Source organism: Oncorhynchus kisutch, linkage group LG4 (assembly GCF_002021735.2).
Source record: "Oncorhynchus kisutch isolate 150728-3 linkage group LG4, Okis_V2, whole genome shotgun sequence".
Taxonomy (NCBI): Eukaryota; Metazoa; Chordata; class Actinopteri; order Salmoniformes; family Salmonidae; genus Oncorhynchus; species Oncorhynchus kisutch.
This window is the reverse complement of record NC_034177.2, coordinates 60,230,939-60,243,257: the sequence shown is the minus strand read 5'-3', so window position 1 is coordinate 60,243,257 and position 12,319 is coordinate 60,230,939. Positions and strand designations below refer to the sequence as shown.

General features: G+C 41.9%; 1 protein-coding gene across 3 annotated transcripts in view; it reads left to right on the top strand.

Moving 5' to 3' along the window:
- LOC109889775 (sorbin and SH3 domain-containing protein 1-like) overlaps positions 1-12,319 on the top strand; it is an 88,162-nt gene that overhangs the window by 50,578 nt on the left and 25,265 nt on the right. For all 3 annotated transcript variants that reach the window (XM_031823345.1, XM_031823344.1, XM_031823343.1), the window contains 2 exons: positions 1,851-1,965; positions 3,862-3,945. In XM_031823345.1, the coding sequence (XP_031679205.1) occupies positions 1,851-1,965; positions 3,862-3,945 (199 nt within the window). The remainder of the gene's footprint in view (positions 1-1,850; positions 1,966-3,861; positions 3,946-12,319) is intronic.

Below are 12,319 nucleotides of genomic sequence, written 5' to 3'. Positions count from 1 at the left end.
TGCCATATTAACTCAAGCCCTTTCCTTGGTGTATACAGTGCAATGGCTTTTTTTGAATGTTACAGACTTATTTTAAAATGGATTTCCCCCCCCCCAAAAAAAATGTTTCTCATCAATCTACCCCATAATGACAAGGCAAAAAGTGTTTTTTAGATATTTTTGCAAATATATTACAAATAAAAAACGGAAATATCACATTTGCACAAGTATTCAGAGCCTTTACTCAGTACTTTATGTGAAGAACCTTTGACAGCCATTACAGCCTTGAGTCTTCTTGGAAATGACGCTACAGGCTTGGCATACCTGTATTTCGGGAGTTTCTCCCATTCTTCTCTGCAGATCCTCTCATGCTCTGTCAAGTTGGATGGGGAGAGTCACTGGACAGCTATTTTCAGGTCTCTCCAGAGATATTCAATTGGGTTCAAGTCTGGGCTCTGGCTGGACATTCAGAGACTTGTCCCAAAGTCACTCCTGCGTTGTCTTGGTTGTGTGCTTAGGGTCGTTGTCCTGTTAGAAGGTGAACCTTTGGAGCAGGTTTTCATCAAGGATCTCTCTCTACTCTGCTCCATTCATCTTTCCCTCGATCCTGACTACTCTCCCAGTCCCAGCCGCTGAAAAACATCTCCACAGCCTGATGCTGCAACCACCATGCTTCACCTTAGGGACGGTGCCAGGTTTCCTCTAGATGTGATGCTTGGCATTCAGGACAAAGAGTTCCATCTTGGTTTCATCAGACTAGAGAATTTAATTTCGTATGGTCTGAGAGTCCTTTAGGTACCCATTGGCAAACTCCAAGCAGGCTGTCATGTGCCTTTTACTGTGGAGTGGCTTTCGTCTGGCCACTCCACCGTAAAGGCCTGATTGGTGAAGTGCTGCAGAGATGGTTATCCTTCTGTAAGGTTCTCCCATCTCCACAGAGGAACTCTGTTGCTCTGTCAGAGTGACCATCAGGTTCTTGGTCAACTCCCTGTCCAAGGCCCTTCTCCCCCAAATTGCTCAGTTTGTCCAGGCGGCCAGCTCTAGGAAGATTCTTAGTGGTTCCAAACTTCTTCCATTTAAGAATGATGGAGGCCACTGTGTTCTTGAGGACTTTTAGTGCTGCAGAAATCTTTTGGTACTGTTATTGTTATTTGTCTTTTATTGTAAGTGCAAAATTGGGACGTAAACATGAAAAACGTGACATTACAATCAATGGGTACAGGAGATGAAAAACATTGTGTGTCCTCCACAGAGGACATTTCTTGATAAGCTCTTATATAGCTCTTATTTAATGTGATCAAAATGATTACACAGTCCTGACAACTCACTTAACTATTCCTGAGATATTCACTTACTGTAAACAATTTGAATATCAAAAAAATTATCATTAATAATTACACACACTTCTTTTAAATTGTCCATAAAAAAAATTTACAACCAGGAAGATAAAGTTGTCCCTCTCAAAGAGACAACAGGGCTTAATACTGTGGCTTGCATGGCCTCGGAGATACGGACCAAGAACTGAAAACATTTTATTGCTGGGTCTCAGTGTGATAGAAAGCATTTGTTTCCGTAAAAGTATATCATGCAACACTTAACTCTCAGATTAAAACATGACCGTACATTTTATTCTTTATTAAATAATCTCTTAAAACGGCTCTGATAGAGAGAGAGAGAGAGAGAGAGAGAGAGAGAGAGAGAGAGAAAGAGTGAGACTAAAAGAGATGGAGAGTGGGAGGGGCACAAGCTTTACTGTACGGGAAAACACTGTTGATGATGGAGCTGTTACCCACAAAACTAGCCCCAGCTAGTTGCCATGGAGACTGCTTGACTTAATAGGGATTTGCTCTTTCCTCCCCTCCCCCCTACAGGAACGACTGGGAGCCCCCTGACAAAAAGGTAGACACCAGGAAGTACCGTGCCGAGCCCAAGAGCATCTTCGAGTACGAGCCGGGAAAATCATCGGTGATGAAACTGGAGAGAAAGGTACGACAGCCATGCTCCCAAATGCCACGCGTGTGATTCTGTGTTTGCCTCTGCAGTCTCTATTCTATGCATGTTGTGTAAGCTGTTTCCCTCTAAGAGCTTAGGTGGCTGCTTCACTAACTAGGGCAGCTTTAGTAGGTAACGTATGGGTAGACTGAATTGCCATGTGTACAACATTCCTAAAGGAGGATACAATGACAGATGACCTAGCTGGTGGTGTGGAGGTATCACTTACAAGCCTTGGCCATTGTCTTGCTGTGATTCAACAGCAAAAATTGCCTTGAATCTGCTTGGAAAGGAGTCTTACACAGTACACAGTTTATGGACAAAAAATGCTATGGATATTTTTCATTATCTTTGACAGTATGAATACCTGTAGATCATTGTCCCAATACAGTGTATGCCACCCGTGTTCAACTGAAAGAACTGAATCTGGGCAGCATTAGTGGCCCACTGTGATAGGGGCATTAAAAGTCCACTGTGATAGGGGCATTAAAGGTCACTGTGATAGGCGCATTAAAGGCCCACTGTGATAGGGGCATTAAAGGCCCAATGTGATAGGGGCATTAGTGGCCCACTGTAATAGCGGCATTAATGGCCCATTGTGATAGGGGCATTAAAGATCCACTGTGATAGGGGCATTACAGGCCCACTGTGATAGGAGCATTAAAGGCCCACTGTGATAGGGGCATTAAAGGCCCACTGTGATAGGGGCATTAAAGGTCACTGTGATAGGGGCATTAAAGGCCCACTGTGATAGGGGCATTAAAGGCCCACTGTGATAGGAGCATTAAAGGCCCACTGTGATAGGGGCATTAAAGGCCCACTGTGATAGGGGCATTAAAGGCCCACTGTGATATTTACAGTCAATTGTTTCGATGACATACACCCATTGATTCTTAAACAGTACCACTTATTAATGTCTCATGAGATTCATTAGTGAGTGGGCCTTTAAACAAATGCTACATATGGGTTTTAGCTCACAGTTGGTTTAGTTGATAGCCTCTTTGTGTGGCTCATACAGAAGAGAATAGAGATGCCTCTCTACAGTACAACAGTTATTTGATTATATCATAATGTAATCATTGTTTGTCTGGAGTTCAGTTATGGTGGGACTCATCCCTGTTGCACCACATACTGAACAGTAGAGATCGAGGCCTTGTTAATGCTTTCCACCATTGTTAGACAGACACTGTATGTGATGTGACAATTTCTTTAATTACAGGACACGGTCTGTGGTTCTGTGTCAGGTTCCTGGCAGCATTAGCAGAAGGCCTCTTATTTTTCGGTCTCTTATTTTCATCTAGCCTCGTATATCTGTTGTTCTGTGAATTATGGTCTTCCTTATTGCCATTGTGGCTCAATGATTGAAATACACTATGCATAAGCATGTTAGGAGATACATTCACATTTAAAGAAGTAGAATAATACGATCTCAGTAGGAATACAATCATAAGAAGCAGATGGGACCTATGAAAGCACACTTCTGTGTCTTCTCTTACACGTGTGCACAGACTGCACACTCTAGTTGAGTGCGATTCTGATGACCGCTTTATATTATTTGCTGACGTCACAGGTAATATGCGTTCTATGTCTTTTATCCGTTTGAGAGCGAATCCGTCATCTTGTATGCGGTCCACATTTCAGAAATGTCCGTTTGTTTTTTTTCTCCCACCTTGGATAACTCACCTGGCCTACAGACCAATCTTCAGGAATTCCTTTTGGATTAGGACATGTTATGTTTAGAAATCCAGCATGTCGGGAATGTGGGAGTGTCGTCTGGATCACATCAAGAATGTGTCAAAGCCTCATTGCCTGTGTCTGTAAATGCTGTGCTGTCTGAACTGTCTTCTCTTTGTCTTTCTCCTCCTTTCCTTTTTGCCATGGCCCCTGTAGACTCAGCACACTAGTCCAGAAGATGTAGATTTAGAGAATGAGCCTTGGTATAGATTCTTTTCAGAGATGGACTTTGATAAAGCGGTAAGTGGCCGCTGTCTTAAAGTGACAGTGTATTTAAACTATGCATGTGGTAATAACATCCATGTTTAAATGCCTAAACAAACTACTGAACAAATATATAAAAGCAACATGCAACAATTTCAACTGAGTTACAGTTCATATAAGGAAATCAATCAATTGAAATAAATTCATTAGGGCCTAATCTATGGATTTCACTTGACTGGACAGGGGCGCAGCCATGGGTGGGCCTGGGAGGGTATAGGCCCACCCACTGGGGAGCCAGGCCCAGCCAATCAGAATTATTTTTGTTATGACAAAAGGGCTTTATTACGGACAGAAATGCTCCTCAATTTCATCAGCTATCCGGGTGGCTGGTCTCAGATGATCCCGCAGGTGAAGAAGCCGGATGTGAAGGTCCTGGGCTGGCGTGGTTACACATGGCCTGCGGTTGGACGCACTGCCAAATTCTCTAAAAATTATGTTGGAGGCGGCTTATGGTAGAGAAATGAGCATTCAATTATCTGCCAACAGCTCTGTTGGACATTCCTGCAGTCAGCATGCTAATTCTACGCTCCCTCAACACTTGAGACATCTGTGGCATTGTGTTGTGTGACAAACCTGAACATTTTAGAGTGGCCTTTTATTATCCCCAGCACAAGATGCACCTTTGTAATGATCATGCTGTTTAATCAGCTTCTTGATATGCCACACCTGTCAGGTGGATAGATTATCTTGGCAAAGGAAAAATGCTCACTAACAGGGATGTAAGCAAATTTGTGCACAAAATTGAAGTGAAATAAGCTTTTTGTGCGTTTGGAAGGTTTCTGGGATCTCTTATTTCAGCTCGTGAAACATGGGACCAACACTTTACATGTTGCGTTTATATTTTTGTTCAGTATATGTCTGTCTGTAAGGACTACTCCAACAAGTTTACCTCACATCTGCAAACCTTTACTGAATATAAACAAACTGTTATCCCCTCCTAAATATCTCGCAATGCGACCGTACCTTGAGTAATTTGCCTGCGATCACTTTTCCCAGCTCTATAGGTACTCAATGAACTCTATGTATAGCTCTATCCTTGTATATGCAACGCATTTGTACATTTTTATTTCTACTCTCAGTCAGAAGTGTGAAAGACAAGTGGGTCTGTGGCAAAGCAATGCAGTTAATGGCTATTCGGTTGTTTGCCATGCTCATGCCGTCATCGCTATCAATGCTTGTTGTTTTATTTTGCACCTTCTATACATTCTGGAACAACTCCCATCGTTTGACTTCAGTAACACCTGAAAGTGGGCTGTCTTTTTAAAACGTTGTTCTACTTTCATCCTGTAAATATTGGCACCTGCTCTTCATCTGTGAAGCTTGCTTGAGTTTGGACTTCGCTATGTCAACTATATCAACTATATCAACTATATCAACTAACTTCGCAATGTCAACTATGTTGGCAGCTGAACATTGTACAACGGCCTACAGTAGCAATGGGCCTTATCCGGTGATTAGATGATTTGCAATTTTTACACATTATCCATTGGTGAGCCTAATTATATATCCAATACAATTTGGGTTAGGTGTCCTACTGCCACTGTATATGAAGGAAGAATACAGGTAAGTGATAAATCCCACAGCTGTTATGGCTGTATCAGGCAGAAAGCCATCTTTGCATTTTATCCTCACGGCTATGCCAACACTGGCACCATGCCCTCTGTACCATGTCATTCATTCAGCACCCATGTGGAACTTGTTGTTGTTGTTGCATTGATGGGAACCCTACAAATGAGGAAACATAGCAAACGCCAGAGGACTGGGCAAGTTGATTCAACTGTGGTAACACCCCTCAGATCAAAACTGTTATGCCCTTTTCATACTAACGTGCTGACCCAAACTGTATTGTGCTGGCTCTGATATTTTCCTTTCACATGGTCCTTTCCAGTACAGTGTCTGACAACTATGGTAGTATATAAAACCAGGCCAGCACAAAATGGCTTGGCTCAGCCCTGTAGCCTGAAAAAGGTCCAACAGTGTCCATGCAAGCACTACACGACAGCCCCTATTGAATCAAGGAGTGTTGTCTAGACTGGTATATTTACTATAGCTACTTTTCTAAGTGAGGGCGTGTTGTCAAGGTTGATTCAGAAGTTTGAGATACGGTGGGTAGCTTTGATAAATACTGATACGCTACATGCCTCGGGCATCAGTCGGCACCAGACAAGTATTCAGACTCACTGGCTGCCCACAAACAGATGTTCCATCTCCTTGCCGTCTGCTCTGTCAGTCAGTCAGTCAGTCAGTCAGTCAGTCAGTCAGGGCCAACCTCCACGTTGGAGTCTGCCTGGAAACCATACCTTCTTATTAATAAGGGTTAGGAGTGGGTAGTACTAGAAACTTTGGCCTCCAAGCGAGTTGTCTCAGGGCATGTGGACGGTTGCCAGATTAGCTCAATTTGATGACCTACTGACTCAACGCTTCAGATACACCTGGTATGTGTAGTATTTGACCCTCAAGGGGTGGGCTAGACACCTTGGCACATTGGGTTTAAACTGGCATATCTCGCCTGGATTATGGCGACTCGATCTATGAGTTCTCAGAGTGCTCATGGGATGATGGCTCCTTCTTGGAAGGTCTAGCTAGTCTAGGCTCCATGTAACACATGATGATCAACCTAAGGAGGAAACCTGAGTATTCTTTCACAATATTTGTTCTTAATATTTTACCCAAAGTTAAGTCCAAATGGTTTCTTGACAGCATAATGATCTAACGATAGTTAAAGTGATTTTCTGACCTCTTATACTTGTAGGACATTGTCTTATAATCACAATCTCTGTTGCTCCAAAAAACCTGGTCATAACCAGTATGGCTGGGAATTGCCTGGGACCTGATGAGCCGACATTAGCAAGATACTTAGGCGCCGATACGATAGGTATTGCGATTCTTGTGATTCTATACTGAACCAATATATAAACGCAACGTGAAACAATTTTTTGCGTGTATAAAAAATGTCAACATATTTTTGTTCAGTTTATATGTATTGAGATTCGATGTTCCAAACAAATGTTGAAAACAAATTGGCTCCCTTATTAAAAAGAAGATGGAGAACAAGCTATGAAGGAAAAATACTGGAATTTTAGTTCAGGTGCAGCAAACTAGCGCATAAAGAATATTGAAATATTGTCAAAACGACACGATATACCGTCCAAAATATTATCCCGATATGTATCTGTATCGATTTCTTCCCCCCCATCACTAATAACCAGATAGATGCAGTGATATTATTGTTTAATCACATTAACCATTATACATCTCAAAGGTCACAACTTATGTGTGAGTTCACAGTCAGAGGTCTGGACATTCGTATGATTACATTCAATAAAGTTCACAGTTACGTTCAATCACAGCTCCATGGATATACAAGGCGGAACGGAAGCCAAAATGCCATACATATTTACGAGTAGGATGAACATTTTGGCCTTCTTTGTTCCGACTGAGTGACTCCGTCAGTGACTAGTGTGTCTAGTGTACGCTGTCACTGAGGGGGCGGCTGCATGTGGGACCACTGATAAAGTGTCTGACTCTGACCACAGTCTTTACACTGAGTCATACCCTGACTGATGGGGGGCGTCCCAAATGGCACCCTATTCCCCATATAGTGCACTACTTTGGACCAGGGCCCTATAGGCCCAGGTGGAAAGTAGTGCACTATAATGGGAATAGGGTGCCATTCCATTATGATACTCCATCACAGCCTTAATGTTCGCCCGGAAGTAACCCATAATCCCATCAGCTCATTGTGTTTTCATATATAACCTCTGTTATATACCTAAGCAATAAGGTACGAGGGGGTGTGGTATATGGCCAATATACCACGGCTAAGGGCTGTTCTTAGGCTCAACGGCTGGATGCAGAGGTGCCTTATTACTATTATAAACTGGTTACCAACGTAATTAGAACAGTAAAAATAAATGTTTGGTCATACCCGTGGTATACGGTCTGATATACCACGGCTTTCAGCCAATCAGCATTCAGGGTTTGAGCCACCCGGTTTATAATGAACCTTTATCTCTAAACACTTTATGTGGAGAAGGTTAAGGATACAGCTATAACAACATGCTAAGGGAGCCAGTGTATTTATAAGAACTTGTCTAAATGAGGATTCGCTTTTCGAAGGAAAGGCTCCCATTACATATTGATACACTCATGATTCCTATTTTTGAATGTAAATAAACAAAGCCCATAGCACCCCAACCTGCAATGTTGGCCTATATAGAGTGGGGCAAAACAAGTATTTAGTCAGCCACCAATTGTGCAAGTTCTCCCACTTAAACATTTGAGAGAGGCCTGTAAATTTTCATCATAGGTACACTTCAACTATGACAGACAAAATGAGGGAAAGAAATCCAGAAAATCACATTGTAGGATTTTTTATGAATTTATTTGCAAATTATGGTGGAAAATAAGTATTTGGTCACCTACAAACAAGCAAGATTTCTGGCTCTCACAGACCTGTAACTTCTTTAAGAGGCTCCTCTGTCCTCCACTCGTTACCTGTATTAATGAACTTGTTATCAGTATAAAAGACACCTGTCCACAACTTCAAACAGTCACACTCCAAACTCCACTATGGCCAAGACCAAAGAGCTGTCAAAGGACACCAGAAACAAAATTGTAGACCTGCACCAGGCTGGGAAGATTGAATCTGCAATAGGTAAGCAGCTTGGTTTGAAGAAATCAACTGTGGGAGCAATTATTAGGAAATGGAAGACATACAAGACCACTGATAATCTCCCTCGATCTGGGGCTCCACGCAAGATCTCACCCCGTGGGGTCAAAATGATCACAAGAACGGTGAGCAAAAATCACAGAACCCGCGGGGGGACCTAGTGAATGACCTGCAGAGAGCTGGGACCAAAGTAACAAAGCCTACCATCAGTAACACACTACGCCGCCAGGGACTCAAATCCTGCAGTGCCAGACATGTCCCCCTGCTTAAGCCAGTACATGTCCAGGCCCATCTGAAGTTTGCTAGAGAGCATTTGGATGATCCAGAAAAAGATTGGGAGAATGTCATATGGTCAGATGAAACCAAATTATTACTTTTTGGTAAAAACTCAACTCGTCGTGTTTGGAGGACAAAGAATGCTGAGTTGCATCCAAAGAACACCATACCTACTGTGAAGCATAGGGGTGGAAACATCATGCTTTGGGTCTGTTTTTCTGCAAAGGCACCAGGACGACTGATCCATGTAAAGGAAAGAATGAATGGGGCCATGTATCGTGAGATTTTGAGTGAAAACCTCCTTCCATCAGCAAGGGCATTGAAGATTAAATGTGGCTGGGTCTTTCAGCATGACAATGATCCCAAACACACCGCCCGGGCAATGAAGGAACGGCTTCATAAGAAGCATTTCAAGGTCCTGGAGTGGCCTAGCCAGTCTCCAGATCTCAACCCCATAGAAAATCTTTGGAGGGAGTTGAAAGTCCATGTTGCCCAGCAACAGCCCCAAACATCACTGCTCTAGAGGAGATCTGCATGGAGGAATGGGCCAAAATACCAGCAACAGTGTGTGAAAACCTTGTGAAGACTAACAGAAGACCTCTGTCATTGCCAACAAAGGGGATATAACAAAGTATTGAGATAAACTTTTGTTATTGACCAAAACTTATTTTCCACCATAATTTGCAAATAAATTAATAAAAAATAATAATAAGAAGAATTGTGTCTGTCATAGTTGAAGTGTACCTATGATGAAAATTACAGGCCTCTCTCTTCTTTTTAAGTGGGAGAACTTGCACAATTGGTGGCTGACTAAATACTTTTTTGCCCCACTGTATATCCCCCACCAGCAAAGTAGTACATTTCTTTGAGTCATCACAGACACCTGTTTGGAAACAGGCGTATGGAATTGGGCAAACAAATTTAAAACAGTGTTCCTCTGACGCCCCAGGGGAAAGGAATTCACGGTACCTTCATCCGCCTAGATTGGTAAACAGCTTCTAAAATGTTGTGTCCCATAATTTCTATCGAATCCACACGTTACAGAAAGAGACGTCAGATGTCTGCAATATCTGTCTGAAATCATTGTTTGACTTCAAGGATCTTGGCATGCTAGTGACAGTGGTTCATGCACATGAACTTTCCATCTTCAGTGACGTTCTTTCGTAGTCCACTTTTTATGGAATGTTTCTGATTGAAGAATTAATCATATTTGGCATCCAACATATGGGTGAACCTTTGCAAAGCATGTCTGTTTCTGTTCAACTTTTTATTGTTATGTCAACCTGCCATAGACTATACTGTATCAGTGCCGTTTAAGATGAGGGAGGACGATTATATTTTTAATGATCATGGCCTTATTTCTATTACAGCATGACTGTCATTCATAATCCATTTACCCATCTCAATGTAACGTTGATAGGTTTAGGCTACTACACGATACTCTAATTTTCCCTATACCCATCATGAGGTTGCTACAACCTAGCCTATGAATGAAAGATCCATTATTTTGTAATCAAGGTGACACATTCAATACTGCCTTTCACACCTTTGCCTGCATCTAGATGATCTAGGGTGTAATCATTAGTCCAACAGTTGCATACAAGAGTTTTTTCTATTGGACAAATTCTGCTATATTTAGTCTCGCTTCGTTCCGTTTGCTTCCATTTAGGAAAAGATTTTCAACAGAATCGGCGGAATTAATACACCATTGATCACACACAAACTCAGTTCACTTTCATAGCAGCCACATACAAACAGCATGATCACTTTGCTCGTTAATTCCTTCTCGCATCTACGCGCTCTCCTCCTCTCACCTTCTCTCTTCGCTTGTGGACATCAGTGTACAACACATCAGCTGTCTGTGACCAGGCAAAAAAAACGTTCAAAGCCAAGCCTTCATATCATAACCGCTAACCGCTACACACAGCCTACATCATTGTCACCATATTAGCTAACATCATAGTCAACATAGCTGCTAGAACTAATGCATTAGTAAACTCGCTACAATCATGCAGTACTGTGTACAGTCAGCAAGCAGTTTAGCAGTTACACAGGCTGGCGGTGGCAATAAATTAATAAAAACAAAATCTTACCTTGACTTGGAAAAGTTCCAGTGCTGAATAACCAGAGCCAGCTAGCTAACATGACATCTCTCTCCGTTTGAGCTGGGTGTTTGAGTAGGCTAAACTAGCTAGCTGTATTCTCTAGCTAAAATGTGAAAGAGAAAGGGAAATCTAGCTCTCTCTCTCTCTTGTTTCTCCTTAATTTTTGAAGAAATTAATTTGTTTAAAACTGTTCAACTATTGTATTTCTCTCTCTTTGAGTCAACTGCTCACCACTTTTTATGCGCTGCAGTGCTAGCTAGCTGTAGATTATGCTTTCAGTGCTAGGTGGACAAAATGTCAGATCATGCTGCAAAAGCTCTGCTAGGTTGGAGGACATCCTCTGGAAGTTGTCAAAATTACTGTGTAAATCTATGGAAGGGGTTGAGAACCATGAGCCTCCTAGGTTTTGTATTGAAGTCCATGTACCCACAGGAGGATGGAAACTAGCTGTCCTCAGGCTTCACCACGGTGCTACCCCACAGAGAGCTGTTGAGGTTACTGTAGACTTTCATTGCAAAACAGTGTGTTTTAATCAATTATTTGGTTACATGAATATATTTAGTATAGATTTATCCAAAAGGATACCTTTTTTAAAGTTCTTCTATGCAGAAATCTCTGCACCATTTCCTGGTTGCTAAAACTCAAATAATTTGCCTAATTTCAGTTTATGTGACAAAATAAGCTAGTATAGTGTATAGAATCACTGCTGTGAAATATATTTTCCATAACGAAAAATATTGTTTCAGCTGTTTGAAGCTGGTGTAAACCGAAAGTAAAAGACCCAAAAACCAAGCATATAAATAGCACATATTGAACAGATCTACCGCTTCTTAGACTTACTTTCACATAGAATTATAGATCTGTAACTCACATTTCTATGTGAATTTGGTCGGGTTGCCCAAAAAGTTACATATTGCACTTTAATGTTTCACTATTTACATTTTTCTGAAATTCACTGAGGAGGATGGTCTTCCCCTTGCTCCTCTGAGCACGAGAAACCATTCATTTCATCCCATGTTGAGAGGGACTTGGAGTTCAGTCAGCAGACCTGGGTTCAATTTGAGCGCTTACTTTAGCCTTTTTGGTGTGCCAGATGGGTGTGGTTTGCAATTTTGCAACTATTCTATTGGCTCCATTGTGCCAGGCAAGCTCAATCAAGTCCAGCTAAAGTATTTGAAATGATTATCAATAGTGTTTGAACCCAATTCTGTCAGACAGAGAGGGATATAAGGACAGGAAAGTGAGAAGATAGACAATTCTGTGGCAGTGGCATGTTCTCGAAGAGGGGGTGAAGTGC